This window comes from Hippoglossus hippoglossus, chromosome 2, assembly GCF_009819705.1.
Source record: "Hippoglossus hippoglossus isolate fHipHip1 chromosome 2, fHipHip1.pri, whole genome shotgun sequence".
NCBI lineage: Eukaryota > Metazoa > Chordata > Actinopteri > Pleuronectiformes > Pleuronectidae > Hippoglossus > Hippoglossus hippoglossus.
The window spans coordinates 728,542-746,618 of NC_047152.1; the positions used below are offsets into that span (position 1 = coordinate 728,542).

Sequence of the window (18,077 nt, forward strand, 5' to 3'; positions counted from 1 at the left end):
CTCTCTTCTCTTTGATGCCGCGGTGCCTCTCAGGGGAGCCAGCCACATTCTCACCCAGAGGGAGGGAGCGAACACCCGGCTGGATTTTGTATTCCAGCCGGGGGTTCCACAGATACCGATTTGTCCACCCCCCCCCCCCCCCCCCCCCCCCCCCCCCCCCCCCCCACAGGATAGCCCACTGTTAATACGATTACAGAGCGAGAGACTTTAAGATAATTCAATGCAACTGCACAGTTAATTTTCGCGAAAGGCGGCACGGATGCCACATCTGCTTATTGCCGCTCCCTGCATGCTAAAGAGAGCATAAGATTTGACTTATTACCACACAATACTGACTAAGTGGGAAATCTCTTTGGACATGGCGATCCACCATATGCTGGATTTAATTCGATTTACTGTTGCGGGCTTTAGTCGAGTGCTTCTAAAGTTTTCTTGTCCCACAGCAAAGAGGGTAAGAGGGCAGCTGTGGCTTTGACTTGATTCGCTCTTTCAACGGGGGCCAGATAAGCCACGGTTTGGTAAAAATACAGAGCGCCTGCAGCTACATGGCAGCATTAGGGGGCTAAAACGCAGCGAAACTGGATTACGCCTAATCCTACAGTAAATTCATTTCTTTCAATGCAGATCTTTTTTTAAAAATGTGTCTCCTGGGACTATAGGCTTAATCTTTGCACTTGGAAGCGTCCATAAAGAGATTCAAGGTATATAAATGAATGTTTGGCCTGACCTTATTTGTCTGATGCAACTTTAATCCCAACTCTGAGCTGAAAGTAGATCGCAGGTCATCTTTGAGTTACAATGATACACGGACTGATTATTGTTGTGTTTCCACGGCGCACATTGTCATAGCAAGGGGCTCAAAGAGCCAACAATGTGAGGGAGGGGAATGCAAACAATGCGCTAATAAGAAATGTCTTCCAGCCGGCTTGTCTGGAGGAATATCTTTCCCAGACGGGATAATGAAGAGACATGATGGATCCAGGATGAGTGTCAGGGCAATATGCATCTGCTTCCCCCTTCTCCCTGAGGAAATCAAAAGGCCCCTTGATGACTACTGCCAGTATTAAGGGGAGGGGGAGCTTGTCCTGTCCAGTTGTGGCTTTCAAACGTGTGGGGGGGGAAGATGTTGAGTGACTGATCTAATGGTTGTTGCTGTTGAATTCAAATCCACTGACGCACACAGAGGAGCCTGGATCATGCAAGGCGGCCAAGATGCCTTTTTTCATCATTGTGCTGCCCTCTACGGGTCTACATCCAGCCTCCCTTATTCTTTTCTCTTCCCCACCTCCCCTTCCTCTCCGCCTCCTCCTCCTCCTCCTCCTCCTCCTACCCAAGCCCACCGCCTCCACATTACCATACCCCCTTAAAGACTATTGCACGCATTAAATTGCTTTTCATTTCTGCGCCGAGACAGTGCAGAGATTGGGGGATTTATGCGTTTTTCACGAGTGATTCCTGCTGTCATACGATGGTAATTGTGTCATAATACGTCCATCGCTGTAGGGGATGCGCTGGTTTGCACCAACCAAGATCAAGTTCCACTAGTTGAAACGTTGGTGGTGGTGGTGGCGGTGGGGGGGGGGGTGATAAAGCCTGTGTTTGCGCGTTGTGTGTGCACATACGCGGGATATCTTGTGACCCATGCGGGACTGGAGACGGCGGATCGGATTCTCGCGTCCAAAGGTGCAGGAGAAAACGCCGGAGGAGCGCTACCCACTGATGTGCGGTCGATGTGTCTGGCAGCCGAAATAAAAACGAGACCTTGGGCAGATCTGTGCATAAACTGGTACCAGCCGCACCACTGGCACACAGGCGAGGGGGGGAATATCCGTGCCTCTCTTCTCCTCCGCGCTCCGCCAGTGCGCATGGATGAAAGTCACAGTTAAAATGCATGCGGCAGGACGCGTCTGATGTGGGATTACGACGCGTTTGCGAACTTTGGCCGTGGCTCGCTCCTCCGACATGACACTGCTAATTTCGGCCGCCGCTGGAAGAACACGGGAGCCCCCTTTTGCCGTCACGTCCTCGGCGTGAGCGAGACCCGCGTACATGCGCTCGCCGATGCCCGGCTCATGGAGCTAAACGCAGAGGAGACTTGACTTTGAGGATTCTTTTTTTTTTTTTTTTTTTTTCTTTTTTTTTTTTGGTATTATTCTTATTTCATTTCCCAACGCCTGACGCAAGGTGGAACCACGAAACCCATGTTCCCACAGAGGCTGGAGGGAAGAGAAGGGGCACAGCCGTGATTTTCGGGATGCTTTGGCGTTTACCGGGATCAACACGGTAAGAGGACAATGATTTTCTCTCTCTCTCTCCCTTTCCCTGTCTCTTCTGTCTCTTGTCGACATTACATGCTTTAACATATTTATCAGAGCGGCATCTGTCCGCGGTGCTGAAATCCCCGTTTTCCACGCGACGTCGCGCTATTCGACGGGGACCTCTCCGTGGTGCTGAAATCACTGTTTTTCCTCGCCAGGCGCAAAGTTGATCCAGATTTTTATTTATTTTTTTTTTTTCCGGAAGATGCTGTCGAGCGACGTGTCTGCTGCTGTGGCCGCAACCAGCCCCGCGGAGCCTGCGTCTCTGTGCCCACACATACGATCACCACAGTTCCGTCCGCTCCGGATCCCAAGCACCCACCGCCACTGCGCTTCCGAGAACGTCTTCATTACACGCACAGGTTCGACGGGCATTTTCTCGAGGCGGTGATAATAAACTCAAATGTAAGACACGGTAATGAATGAGAGGGAGGGAGAGGGGGGAGAGGGGGGGGGCAGACATGGACAGCCCATGCATGGGCAGCATATCTTTGCATGTTCGTACGCGCGCGTTTGGGTAGATTTAGTGGGTCGGTGTGTGTAGACTTGTGTGTTCTTTTTAAGAAACGGACCGTGTGCGTGTGTGTGTGTGTGTGTGTGTGTGTGTGTGTGTGCACGCGCGCTCACGCGTCTCTGGCGGACAGAGAGAGGCGAAGGAGAGAGAGCGAGAGAGAGAGGGGGGGGGCGACTATCTGTAACCTTTTATATAGCAGATGCCATACAGAATACTTGATTATGGAATTATTTACTCCACGTCAAAATGCATTTTCGATCCGAGACCCGCCATTAGATCACCCGCACTTGCTTATTTGCCTGTGATCAACTCCTCTCGTTTCTTTTTCCACCCGTGGGCAGAAGAAGGGCTGCGACTGTCGCCTTGTCGGCTGCTTTTCACATATACATGTTTTTTGTTTTTTTTATCGCAGGCCGGATTTAAGATGTACACTGGCTGCCTTCTCGCAGCCGACTCGCCAGTGAGAGCCGGTGTTTTTGTTTCACCCAGGATTATTTTAACCATAGCATGCGAATAGATCCCCCCCCCACACCCCCGTCCTTATGTTGTTTGGACGGAGCTGGAGAAAAGGGATCCGACAGTTTCCCCACTGTTACCAAGTCGTCGGCTATGCGGGGTGAGTGAGAAACCTTCGTGGGCAGGAGAGTGGGGAGTTCGCCTCCCAGATTTGAATGTTAGTTTTGAAGGGGAGAAGATTGAATCGCAGAAGAAACAGCGAGACGCCACATCATCCCGTTCACGCACAGCGATGTGCGTTGAGATATCTTGATAGTGGGGCTTGTGGGTTTTTTTGTTTTTTGTGGGAATTCTCAAGAGATTGCATTAGTAAAGAGCAGATCTATTAGTCTGCACACGGTGGATGGCGAAGCTTCTTTTTCTTTTTTTTTTTTCTTCTTCCTCCCAAGATGAATTGGAATTCAGGCGAGCTATCAAAATGCGCAGTGGCCATCCACCGCGGGGAGTTGTTTTATCAACTGGATTATGTTATCGTTTAGGTGCGCGATTATTTGAAGAAAAAAAAAAATCATCTGGGTCACTTGTTTTCTGACACCGTCACGAGCCAAAAAGGATGCCGACATAGCACATCTGCATAATGAACACACATCTATAGGCCCACTTGTCTTTGCCTCCGTGTTTGTTATGAATGTCTTATGTTTGTTCTTCAGGGATTCGGCTCCTGTAGGGGGTTGATTCCCTTTCTATATACATTTTTGTAAATACATGTTTTCACATATGTAATTTCCATGCTCTATGTAAAACAGAACCCATCCTTTTCTTTCCCCTTCCTTAGATGACTCCTCATATTGGTACCGCACTTGAGTGAGCTGGGGCACCCTCTCCCAGGAAAAATGCATATCTGGATCCTAAAAATAATCCTTCTGATTGCATCATCTCTGAGGCTGGTCGAGATGTATGACAATTATGGGGAGATCTGTCGAAACCTGTGCACATGCGAGGAGAAGGAAGGGATCCTGACGGTGAGCTGCGAGAACCGGGGGATCATCAGATTGACGGAGATCAGCCCCGTCCATTTCTCCATGTACCACCTCCTGCTGACAGGGAACCTCCTGAAGAAGCTGTCAGTCAACGATTTCATCAATTACACCGGGGTGACCATCCTGCACTTGGGAAACAATGACATCTCGGAGGTGGAGTCCGGCGCCTTCAACGGGCTCCAGGGATTAAAAAGGTTGCACCTGAACAACAACAAGATCGAAATTCTTCGGGATGACACCTTTGCGGGACTGGAGAGTTTGGAATATCTGCAGATTGATTACAATTACATCACCAACATAGAACCCAATGCCTTGAGCAAACTGCACCAACTAACAGTTATGATACTGAACGACAACCTACTCTTTGCCCTGCCTCCGAATATCTTCCGGAATGTTCCCCTGACACACTTGGACCTGAGGGGAAACCGGTTAAAAATGTTCCCCTACATCGGCCTCCTGGAGCACATGGACAAAGTTGTGGAATTACAACTGGAGGAGAACCCGTGGAATTGCTCCTGCGAGCTCATCGCTCTGAAGGCTTGGCTGGAGAGCATAGCATATACGGCCCTGGTGGGGGAGGTGGTGTGTGAGACGCCGTTCAGGCTCCATGGCAGGGACCTGGATGAGGTATCGAAGCAGGAACTCTGCCCAAGAAGACCCCCAGAGGACACGGTCAGGCCTGCGCCCCCTAGCAGCACTAATGGATATTACCAGACCACACCTGCTTCTGTCACCGCCTCTGCCACCTCCTCGGCTGTTTTTAGGTCCTCCTCCAGGCCTACCAAGGGCACGCGACAATTTAACAGAACTAGGGTAAAGCCCACGTCCCGGTTATCAGGCGGCAACCCTCACAACTATGGCCCCATCATTGCTTTTCAGACCAAATCTCCTGTGCCTTTGGACTGCCCCACAACCTGCACATGTAATCTGCAGATATCTGAAATTGGGCTAAATGTCAACTGCCAAGAGAGAAAGATTGAAAGCATTTCTGATCTAAAACCCAAGCCATACAATCCTAAAAAAATGTATCTCACTGGAAATTACATCCCTGTGGTGCGGAGATCAGATTTTGTCGATGCCACTGGATTGGATTTGCTTCACCTGGGAAACAACAGGATAACACTGATCCACGACCGGGCTTTTGGGGATTTAACCAACCTGCGTAGGCTGTATTTAAATGGTAATCTCATGGACGGGCTTACAGGAGAAATGTTTTTTGGTTTGCAGAACTTGCAGTATCTTTATTTAGAGTACAACAAAATCAAGGAGGTTGATGAGGCCGCTTTCCGTTACCTCCCTAACCTCCAGCTGCTTTTCCTCAACAATAACGTCCTGAAAACCTTACCTGTGGGCATCTTTTCCAGCCTCTCTCTGTCTCGGCTGAATCTGCGTAACAACCATTTCCAAAACCTGCCTGTGAGTGGTGTATTAGATCAGCTGAAGCTGCTGTTGCAGATAGATCTGTTTGAAAATCCCTGGGACTGCTCCTGTGACATAGTGGGGATGAAGATATGGCTGGAGCAGCTCAGCGCTGGCACTGTGGTTAATGAGATCGTGTGCGAGACGCCCAAACGCCACACAGCAGTGGACCTGCGCTCCATCCAGTCGGAGCAGCTCTGCCCAGACTACTCCGATGCATACGTCTCGTCGAGTACCCCGACGGACGAGCCCATGGACGACCGGGTCGTCACCACAGCGGCTCCGCAGAAGTTCAACACCCCGAGCAGCACTGTCCCCCTCTCTGTCCTCATCCTCAGCCTCCTGCTTGTTTTCATCATGTCCGTCTTTGTGGCCGCAGGGCTGTTTGTTGTAGTGATGAAAAAGCGCAAAAAGTCACAGAGTGACCGCACTAGCACCAACAATTCAGATGTCAGCTCTTTTAACTTGCAGTACAGCCTCTACAGCAACCGCTCCGGCCCGAAAGTTAAGGCCCCGGCCAGTCACGTCTATGAGTATATTCCCCACCCCATGGGCCACATGTGCAAAAACCCCATTTACAGGTCACGGGAGGGAAACACAGTGGAGGATTACCGTGACCTCCACGAGCTCAAGGTCACATACAGGAGTACCACAGACGAGGAGAGGGATGGCAGCACGATGAGGAGCCCGACGTACAGTGTTAGCACCATCGAGCCCCGGGAAAACCCCTCCCCCGTCCAGGATGCAGACCATTTCTTCCGAGGCATCCTGGAGCCGGATAAGCAGTCGCCCCATCAGTCCATCCCGTCCCTCCCCGCAGGTGCCAATTTAGAGTTCAAGTACACGGGGCCGGTGTCGTACACGTACAACCCAAATTTTGATGTCAGACGTCAGTTCTTGCACCCGGAGAGGATAAGAGAAACAGTGCTCTATGGCACGGCACCCAGTACTGTCTATGTCGAGCCCAATAGAAATGAGTATTTGGAGCTAAAAGCTAAACTGCAGTCTGAGCCCGATTACCTCGAAGTTCTGGAGAAACAGACCACCTTTAGCCAGTTCTGAGCAACAGAGTCATTAATGTAACGAAGCATTTGTCTCTCTTGACCCTCCTTGAAACAGTGGCTCAGTTCATAGGGGTGCCTTGGCACAATACAAACAAGCGAAGGCGAAATGGAGTTTAAAAAAAAAAAAAACGGGGTGTGCCGAACAATCTTATTCTAATTTCTGAAACATGACATTACAGGAACGGATACAGCTTTCTGAGACACGGACGAACAAAGTTGCTCCGCTTAACTGATGATGCAAAATCTATTTTTCTATGGTGAAGATCGAAATAACACACAGAAATGTAAGTGTACAGGTAAATCTTACCCAACTTCATTTTCAGGAATATAACCATGCATAAGGTTTATTGTGAATCAGATGAAAAAAAAAAAAAAATGTTTATAAAAATCACTCCCGGACAAAAACACTGTACAGCAGATCATCGAAAACTGTGTAGGACTATTTTCTGCTGTAGACTGTAAGTAAGTATTTATTGATATAATCTGCCATGTCTTTTCAAAACTTTTGATTCTACATCAATATTACCTGTGTCATCATTCTTCATGATCCTCTGAAAAAGCTTATGTTTGTAGTTTCATTTACTGTAGCTCTGCATTGTAAAAGTGGCTTATTTTGAAAAGTGGCACACCCCCAATGTTAAAAAAAAAAAAAAGGACAAAAAAAAAAAAGACTGCCTCATTTGAAGAAGATGATAAAAAAAGTGTCTTTGTATGCTTTCTGCACTTTTTGGAATTGGAAAGGCGAGTTAGCCTTTAAATGAGTCTCATAAAGGAGATTATTATATTAAAAATGAATATGGGTATTCATTTTCAATATGTAGAATTGATATGTTATCAAAAGCAAAATTCATAAAGGATATTTGAAGTATTAATTATGTTGTGTAATACTGATATTTTAATCAATGTAACACCTATTTTTATACAAGCATTCGCAGATTCTCTATCCCTTATCAATTTTAATTTGTTTTGATTGCTTTGCACTTATTGCACTATATTGACCAAACTATGTTATTGTCATCGAATAAAACATGATGTCAGGTTCATATAATGTGCTCATGAGGAACATTGAAGCTGTTGCTGGTTGATATGATGGAGGAACCTTGGGATTTTATGATTTTGTTTTTTTTGGGGGGGGGGTTTCACTTTCAGACAGGGGGCTGAACCAATCATCCAAAAACAGTGCGGTCCCCTGCAGGGCTGCGAAGTTCTCTTCGTTTGCGTAATCAAATAACAATGCACTCCGGGGTGATGACAATTTGGCCGTGTGGCGGACTCAATCAAAGCAGATCAAGGCACACTATGGGTGTGCTTCACTCCGAGGGGCAACTAGTGTCTCGGTGAGGCTTCGAATCAATGGAGTTTCAATCAATGAGCATTATCCGAGGCGGTCCCTTTCGCAATTATACCGTAACGCCAGCGTTCACATCGACGCCCTGGCAAGTGGTGATTTGGTTATTTATTTCAACAAAATTGGAGCGGAATAAAAATGCTATTTTAGCATTCTAACAATGTCATGGGTCCAAACTTTGATGCGGATTAAGACGTGCAGCTGCTGGATTGGGTTTGTTTTCACATTTCTGCTTCTATCCTTTCTTTTTATTGGTTTATTTCACGTGTGAGCACCTCTTAGACATATGTCCTTGTTTTTTTCAAGCCCAATATGTTGAGAAAAAGCTGATGGTTCCTTCAATCCTTTATGTACTTTTTTTTTTGTTGTTGATAACTTGCTCCTAACTTGACCCACTTAAATCCAATATGCAAAGTAGGTCTATAAAAATGCAGAGGATGCACCGCGCCACCATTTTCAGTGTGCAGCGAGCGTCACCATTTAGGAATTCAATGTTCCTGAACTGGCAGGGATCTCTCTGGAGAGGAGGCAGACAACCCTCCGAAATCTTAATCCATCCCTTAATTGTTCATTCAGAGGCAATGATTATCATAATCATTATTGATTCGCGTGCATTTATAATAACTGTCAGCAAAGATCCGCTGTATGCAAGTCCCCCCCCCCCCCCCCGTTTTCTCAATTGCAATAATGTAGAAAAATGAAAACTTCTGCTGGATCTTTTCAGAGAAGCCCGGGATGAGAACAGAAGGCACCATTTGGGAGATGAAGCGCTCTGGAACCGAGTGTGCCTGTGGATGTGTCATGCATGTAGCAGGCGATGTGAATCATAGCCAAGACGTGTGTGCAGTCTCCCGGCATCGGTGGCCTGTGGGACTGCGCAGTGTTGACAGTTTCTGACATGGGTTTTTTTTTTTTTTCCCCTGTAAATTCTTCTCATGCCCGCATGAAAACAAGAACCGTCCGTAGAGGTGCGGCAACACGAGGAAGCTCTCAGTGCGAGTGACGGAATTTAACAACAACAACAAAAAAAAAGTGTCCCAGATGGTAATCTGTTGTTTTATTTATTTTCCTTGAATGTTGGATTTTTTTTCAGGATGATTTGGCTAAATTCACAGAACTCCAGAGGGAAAAGAAAAACTGCTTGAGCACAATTACATAATCACTGAATCATGCAGTCCAAATGGGCTTGTTATTACTGTATGTATGTGTGTGTGTGTGTGTGTGTGTGTGTGTGTGTGTGTGTGTGTGTGTGTGTGTGTGTGTGTGTGTGTGTGTGTGTGTGTGTGTGTGTGTGTGTGTGTGTGTGTGTGTGTGTGTGTGTGTGTGTGCTGCACATCCCTCCCACCCAAACTCCCAGCATTGACCTTTATTACAGTTATGACCCAGCACCCTGTCCCACAGTGATGGGTGCATGAAGCATCCCACGTGGCTATGGTGTGTGTGTGTGTGTGTGTGTGTGTGTGTGTGTGTGTGTGTGTGTGTGTGTGTGTGTGGACACCGAGAGACTCTTGCCACTTGAAATGATGCTTTTAATCAGCCAATGGGTTCTTAATGTCCCAAGAAGAAATGGGAGCATTAAAGCTGGGCAGATTTTATAATGGCCTCCTGGTTTTATATGACCTATGGCTTCTCCGACTATGCAGCTTTCTCACTACATCGGTTCAGTTGGGATGACGCGAGATATGCTCCATAGGAAAAAAACATTGAGACGTCTGCAGTGGTGGAGCATCTGCATTCAGGAAAGGAAGAAAGTTGAGGAGGTGAAATATCTCACAGCGTGTTGCCTCATGCTACACTAGAGGCCCCCCTGATTTATGGCTAGACCCGTTGTGCAGAAGCTGACGCGGGCGGGTGACGCAACACGAGGCGTGATGTTGTTGCAGATGTTGCTGCTACTGTCTCGCGCTCTGCTCTCCGTAAGGCGAGGGGATCTTTAAGCGGACAGGTCTTGCTTTTTTTCCTTTTGAGGCTCTGCGCTCGGGAAAGTGGCGCAACACATAATCCGGCTTCGTTTGGCTTAAAAAAAAAGGGTCGGGAGACGTTGATGGACACTTCTTCGGTCCAATATTCTATTTCACTTGCTGCCGTTTGAGAGTTAATCAATGTGGAATGGCGGAGCGCATTTGAAACTGCACGAAGCAGCATGGAGTGTTGGCTCAACACTCGGCTATTTTCAGAACGCTGAGTTTTACTTGGAGGCAATTAATTTTTTTTCGAAGACTGAAAATACCAGGCTAATTAAACTTTTTTTTGGGGGGTTCGATTTAGCAGAATAAAACTGCACCTCATCACTTATCAGATAGTGCTGGCGGAATGTTGTGTTTTCGGTTAGTGGAATCAGCTCGATGCGGCACGTGAACGGGGCCAGATGAAGCTGGGTCAGAAAATAATCTGCGGGACCCGATTTAACGCCCGTATCTCCCCATGTCTGTGGGACTGCGCATTAAATCTGTTGCATTTAAGATTTTTGAATTTACCTGTGCAAGATAGGGATTGCAAGATTCGACCAAAACAAAGGAGCCACCGTGCCGCCCCTCATCCCTTCAGTTCATTCTGTGGTTGGATGGTTCAAGGTACCAAAAACAATTAGATATTAACCTTTCCAAAGCAAATAGCGAGACTGTGGATATTTACACTGAGATGCACGTACACAGTCAGGTGCAGTAGATGGACTTCTTCTCGATTGGCTGTTCAAACCATAGAAACAATTTAACCAACGTCACATTCCTACTGGTTTCAGCTTTGTCACGATTTGCCCTTTTTTGTTTGTCTCTGTCTTGTGTGACACTGAACTTAATCTGTTTCTGGATTTGGACACATCAAAGACAAGATTATTTGTGTTTAATACATTAACATGGACAATAATCGTCAGCTAATCAACAATGAAAGCAACTGTTAGCTTTGGGTGTGAATCGTATATACCGTGGCTCATCGAGATTAACGGCTCTACTGTTCCTATACACCTAATCCCCCCCCCCCCCCGCGCGTTTGGACTTGAACCACTTGTGTGTGAGTGATAATTAGAGCAATGCGTGGCCGTCCTCTGTAGATTGAGACAGATATAGGAGGGGGTGGACATTTTACATATGCTCAAGCGTTGCCTCACTTACCCCCCCGCCGGAGAGGCCTCGTCCTCGGTGCTGCCTTCGCCACGCGCCCGCCCGCCCGCGCGCCTGCCACCCGGTCTCCGCGATGATGTGAGCAATTGAGCTCAAGGAGATCTGGGTAATTGAGAGGGCAGGGACGGCATCTGACAGGCACCGATGGCTCCAATGATTACTTTAATCAGAGTGGTTAATGGAATTCCTTCAGGCATGTAGAAATGCTCAAATGTTCATCAGCACTCAACCGATATTTACCGCCGCACCACCAACACCTCCTCCTGCAACGACTCCTCGCCGAAGACCCACGTGGCTGTAATTACTGATCACTTTTCACCCTCCGCTCTCTGTCGCGGCAGCATCAGAGAGGCGAGGTGTTTGTTCCCGTGGAATATCGCGTGAACCTGAAGTGCGGAATCATTATGCGAGGACACCGGATTATTATATGGCCAAAGTGCATTACGCACGAAGTGTTTTCGTCGTGTCGCGGCAAACCTGTTAACATGTAAAGAGACAGTCAAGCACCCCCGCCGTGGTAAAATATGTATGACGTTCGAGCATGTTTTCAGAAAGCGCCTGATGCAGGTATCCTAAATCCAGCACAAGACATAAATAAACATGTTTTCCTTTTATTTGTTCGGGAAAAAAATGATTTGTTAGAGATTATCAGGCACTTTCTGGTTTAATCAGCCTCTCTGTTAACACTCCCACTGTCCAGCCTGTGTTGAGTTGACTTTTTAAAGCTTCTTCAAAGTGCAACCCGTGCCATCTGCTTCACAAACAGGCCCACTTCTTATTTCTTTTTTTAACCGGCCCGTGGACATTCTTATGTAATGGAGATAATAATAATCATATTAATAAGCTTTAATTGTGTTGCACTTTTTTTTTAACAAAGACACAAATTCAATAGCTCCTCCACAAAAATGAAATTCACGCAGGGATGAAAGTGTTTTTTTAAGGACATTTCATTATTTTGAAGATATTTTGAGGATATTTTTTGATGTAGCGTTTCTGATCTCAGCTGCTTAGTCATTGCAGAGTTTCAGGCAGGTGCTGTTACAATCAGACTCTGGAAGTATCAGCTATCCTATCGAAGATTGGCGTGCAGGCTCATTTGGGGAATTAAGTCCATGACATGCACAGGGGCTTGTTTGTGCAAAGCCTTAAAAGTCAATCTTTAAATCAATGCTGAAACAAACAGGAAGCCAATCAGAGTCTGTATCAGAACCAGTAAAAATCCTATAGCAGTAGCATTTTGTTCCAATCCAGGGTGATGCGGAAATCTATCTGGCGAAACACAAAACAAATCTTTGAAATTAAATCGGGAAAAACTGGAATTATACAACCTCCTTTACTTGGTCGTCAAAACAAAGGCCACGAAGAAATAGTGCCTCGAGATTTGCAGCAACTGGTTCGCCAAATCCGAGACCTAGATGTGATCACCTCCACCAAGGAGGCCGTCTTATTGTCTGTGTTTGTTTGTTGGCAGAATTACGCAAAAGCAACCCGACTGATTTCCTGTGGCGGGGTGGGACATGACCTGAGCAAGAACCTATTTTGGTGCAGATCTGGATCAGGGGGTGGATCTATCTCTCCTTTTTCTTCCCACCTTCTTTAGCGTTGCTTTCGTCACCATTTCACCACTTTTGCTTATTTCTCAGAGAATAAGCACATTTAGGGGGACTGATATTTACGAGTGTGCGCAATCTGGTGCGGATCCAAATAGAAGACCGGGTCTGGCGTATTCAAATGTAGCTTCGTGAGGAGAGGTTCTTGGCTGAGGTTTGCGCTCTACTGAGATTCTAGTGGTCGTTAAGTTTAAGAAGTTTTTGAGAACAATTCAGCAAATGCCTCTTGTCGACAAATGCGAACCATATGAGATTTTGCATTTATTTTGCTTCCTCTGATCTCGTCTTTTTCCTTCTTCCCGAAAAACGAGCGAATCATCAGCAAGATAACGTCGAATGTTTGTTGGTATGGTGATCCCAAATGTGCTGCTTGCATTTAAATATGGTTCCAATGCGAGCCGCACCATGCACCGCGTGTGATGATGTGACAGGAAGAGCCTTTCCCCCCCCTGAACTCGCTGATTTCCTCTTTGATTCGCCACCACAGACGGAACTAATGGAATTTCCAAGTACCTGTTATCAGATTCTTCTCCCCCTCCCGCTCCAACATGAACGCGACATAATGAAGTTAATATGGAGATGGAAACCCCTCGGTACAAACCAGGTACCGGTTACTCTGTGAGCGATTGATGTCCAATACACAGTAATCTATTTACAGAGGCATGTATTGTTGTCATGTTATGTAAAAAAAAAAAAAAAGCAGTTGTTGGATATTTCCTTTTAAAGAGGTGCATTAATGTTGGCACCTGTGGAGAAAGACAGCGGCAGAGAGACGCCACAGTGTGTTGCTTCTTTTTTTTGCGTCAGTGTTTTGCTTTCTGTCAGAGGCACGCGCTCTTCTATTTTTCTTCCTCCCCTCCTTTGCCTTCCGTCTCTGTTCCCAGTGGGCAGCCTGGTTGTATTCATCAGGCCCCCCCCCCCCCCCCCCCTGTTTTCTTTGTTTGTTTGCAGCGACTGCAACCCGTCGATCCGGAGCCGCAGTAACCCTGTCGTTTGATAAATGGCAACCATAGCATTACTGACTCCCCCAGCCGAGCCCAGCCCCCCCCCCCCCCCAAAAAAAAATAGTAACAGGTTGATGTATGGCTTCCTTCCGAGTGTCAAGTCCTTTAACTAGAGCCCGTCCAGGCAGAGGCTGCCCCTATATGGATGCCTGTGTGTGTGTGTGTGTGTGTGTGTGTGTGTGTGTGTGTGCTTGGAATCCAGCCCTGTCCTGCGCCGCCTCGCTTGCGTCATCAGGTTGCACGCTGAATGACACAAAACAATTACGCTGGTGGTGGATAAGGCATGAAAAATGCATGCCCTGCAGGTTATTGTTGGGAAGCCTTGTAGGGGCGAGGGCTGAGTCGGGGGGAACTTCACAGCCAGGACTTTTGGGATTTTACGATATTTGATATTAAACATTGATTTAATTTATTCATTTTATTCAAATCGTACCCTCTGTAGACTGGCTCCTACACCTGCAGCATCTTTAATCTCACCGTGCCTGGTAAATAATAATGTCCTTTCAGAGCAGAATCTCCTCATTTCATGTGTAAAACAAGGGTTTCTTTACGTCAGCTGTACGTCTTGCTGTGTCTAATCATATGAATGAAAAATAAGATGTTTAAATCTGTGATTATTTACTGTCATTTTCTGTCATTTCCGCCCTGTTATTACCTTCTTTCCATTCCCTTTTTCAACACTTGAATTCAGATATCATTATCATGCAGTGCACATGGCTCGCCCTGCAGGTCCAGTCAATATTCTTCAAAACAGAAAAATGTTTACTTTGTAGGGGTTTGCATCACAATTAGATGCTCTGTTGTTTTTTGTGCGTGCGTATTTCTAAGACCGGTGGCGAGAACCGGCACAATGGGGCTCGCACGTGGGCGGCATATCCACATGCACGCCACCGTGGCTGCGCATACAAATTTAACAGGTTTCTGATTTACTGTAAAAGGAAAAAAAAATAATAATCTGCTCGCTCTCTCTACCTCCTTGCTCCGGTTTCTCTCCTGTCCCCATTTTGTTTCTAGCGAGGCTATTCAAAGTGGGGCGAGGAGGAGTCGGCAGGAAACCGGGGCCTTGCTGAAGGAATTGGACCGCACGCTGGGAGATCGCTCAGATAATGAAATGGTGGGAGGTAGAGAAACTCATTTTCTCACCCGCGAGAGAGAAAGAGAGCGAGAGGGAGAGTGAGAGACATACTAATGTGGCTATTGAAAAGAGCAATGGCGAGGAGGGAAAGAATAATTCTAAAAAGCACAACATTTGATTCCAGCTCCTGAGATATGGACTTGCTGAAAGGATAGAATTTGGCGCCGGGGGTTTAACCGTCTGAAATGGACTTGTCATGAAGAGGGGAAAACGATTGTGTTCCAACCGTGTCGTCCTCCCCGAGCGCAGTGAGCGACGGTTTGCCCGTGTTTGGACAACGGCGAGGCTGAAGTTTGGCAGAGTGTGGGTGTGCTTGTTTAAAAACAGGAACAAAAAAAAAGCTCTTACAGCAGCACTGACGTCAACTACTTGTGATGTTCTCTGTGCAATATGTACCTGAGAGTGTGTGTGTGCGTGTGTGTGCGCGTGTGTGTGTGTGTAGGCTCCATGTGCGAGACTCAAAACCGAACAGAAGCCGAGGAATGATACACCGTGCAGCCATCTTGGATTTTAAAAGCACAACAGCATCTCAGGGCGGCTCCTTGTCAGTCGTGAAGTTTGAAGTTCCATGCACGGAATATTCTTAAATCTTTATACTTGCACTCTTTGTATAACAGGTTGTTCTCCACTAAAGGACGTTGTGTTTTTCATCCCTATTCACCTGATTGTCATTTTGGGGTGGAAACAGGAATCTTTTTTTCACTTTCATTGCAAGATATGGCATTTTTTTTTTTAAATCATTGTCCTTGATTTCTCAGAATAACTCATGGATCTTGGTGATAATCAGACATGTTTAGGGCACTGATATCTGTGACTGTGTGCAGTTTGGTGCAGCTTCATTGAATTTAAGGGGGCTGTTGGGCCTTGGTGGAAGCAAGAGCTCTATGAGTCTAGTTTAGGAAATGCAGCTGGAACCAGATTTTTTTTTTTTTTCAATAAATGTAATGAGTATATTTGGCAATTTACATATTTGGCAAGTGTATGTATAGCGACGACGGCCTTTTTCATCAGAACTCAGGAGAACCCCTCCTTTTTAGGTCCGAACTGTATAAACTCACCTCCAGTTTCGTGCATCAAATCAAGATGTTAAACCCCAACAACTTTGCATTTGCAAACTTCGCCCCTTCCTTGTAATTTAACAGCTTCCGACACCCGTTCCAAAAAACAAAAGGCCCGATGCAAACAGTGGGAACAAGTCAGCGCTGCGCATTAGATCTCATTTGCCACGTTAAAGTGTGTTAACAGGAGAAATTAGCCCCGAATGAAACCACCAGAGATTCACCAACTCATCTAACTGTCAAAGACGTTATTATAGACTCCATATAAATGTGTGAGGTGTCTTGGGAGAAGGTGGTTATTGAATTAAGTCAAAATTAAACCATTAGCAGGTAGGAATCAATCTAAATGAGCGGAGGCGCCGCTGAGTTGCTCAGCGAGGAGCAATGGTTGCATTTTGAAGTCAGTATTATATAGAAAATGAACAGGGGAACGCTACAGGAAATGGTTTACACGTTGACCTGTGGTAAAAAAAAATGCATTGCGTTAGTGCAAACTGTTCCCTCCTCTGTAGCTATAACCTCAGCAAGGACTTTTCTCACATAAAAAAAAAAAAAAATGCTCTGTAGGAAATAAAGAGGCATTTAATTGGCCCGGCGGTAAAAAAAGGTCTGTCCAGTGTTGCACTTGACGCTGACATTCTCATTTTTATACCTTGCTCACAAACGTACAAAAAAAAAAAAGGCTCAGGATCTGAGTGTGTCGGCACGTGCCCCTTTTGTGGCGTCCTACACGCAAGGACACCATGTGGCTGCGCATGATTTGACAGCGTGTTGCGGGTTTCCTGCGACTTCGTAAAAAGGGCAGTTTGACTTCACGAATTAGCAGCTGCGGAGATCGTTCGACACGTCGAGGCTGAACAAGATGAAATGCATAGTTAAAGTAAACCCCAAATTACTCCCCTCTTTCCTGCTGACTGAATGTTAACTGCTAATGGCTCCACAACTGGCCAGTTTACAGTCGGACAGTTTCTAATGGGATGATTTGAGAGGGCGACCTTTGTGCTCTGTAAAGGGATCCAATTTAAAATGAAGTCTGTGCTCGTTGTTTCTGGTATACTTCAACGCTTCAGCAAAAATCAAACTTGGGAGTCCTTGAAAATATTAGCAGTTGCAAATGCACCTTTGGAAATTTGTTACATATTTGAATATGGACACATTTTAAATTGAGCAAGTAATGAATGAATAATGTCGCTTTGAAACGATACAAATGTCAAACATCAGCACCGTCCTCTTTCCACTGCAACAGATTTTAATATTCAATCTTTCCACTGTTGATAAGAGCGATTAAAAGCAATTGCATTTATCCAGTCGCAGTGTGATGAAATTAACAATTCATGTCGAGATAATTACATACATAGTGTAGCCTTAAACATCAATGTGTGTGTGTTCCGGAACTTGTTAATAGCGTGTGAATGAAAACTTGATTTCGAAAGAGGATAATGTTCAAATGCTGTGGAAATTGGGGTCCCTGTAGGTTCCAACTTCATGTGGAAATTCAAATAATCAATTTGTGTATCTCTGAGATTACTTATGTGGTAATAATTAAAGCCGGGGAAGGCTATTATAAACACGAGACCCGCGCTAGCTGGAGCGTTATCTCCGAGACCTAGTTTCTCATGTCAGGTCTCAGTACGTACAGTAGCTCACTCTTTCTTTTTTTTTCATTCCTCTTCCCCTCACGTTATTATTATCATCACCAGATTTTTCTTTTAAGGTGTCGTGAAGCCGCAGCTCAACAATGAAACTCATCGCTCTGTATCTGCAGCAGAAAAATGCTAATGGCGGAAACAAAGCCTTTTCATTTGGATCAACAAAAGGGGGAAACGTCACGCGTGGACGACCTGGAAGAAACCGCTCTCACGTTTAGCCTTCGTTTTAAATCCAATTTAAATGTCAATGCGCTTTAATTTTGTTTAATATTTTTTTTTCCCACACTTACTCTCCGTTCTGGGTTGCTCAAGGGCATCACAGCAGCAGTTGCTACTCGCCTTC

The 18,077-nt window shown here is 46.0% G+C and overlaps 1 protein-coding gene across 2 annotated transcripts; it reads left to right on the top strand.

Annotated features, from left to right (window-relative positions):
• Positions 1-1,359: 1,359 nt before the first annotated feature.
• Positions 1,360-7,602, top strand: LOC117777671 (SLIT and NTRK-like protein 5). 2 transcript variants are annotated; one of them, XM_034612522.1, is made up of 2 exons: positions 1,360-2,283; positions 4,124-7,602. In XM_034612522.1, exon 2 carries the CDS (start codon positions 4,182-4,184, stop codon positions 6,807-6,809), a length of 2,628 nt encoding a protein of 875 aa, XP_034468413.1. In that variant the 5' UTR covers positions 1,360-2,283; positions 4,124-4,181; the 3' UTR covers positions 6,810-7,602. The 2 variants fall into 2 exon arrangements, with proteins under 2 accessions (XP_034468413.1, XP_034468403.1); XM_034612512.1 differs by lacking the exon at positions 1,360-2,283 and adding an exon at positions 2,869-3,448.
• Positions 7,603-18,077: the final 10,475 nt, after the last annotated feature.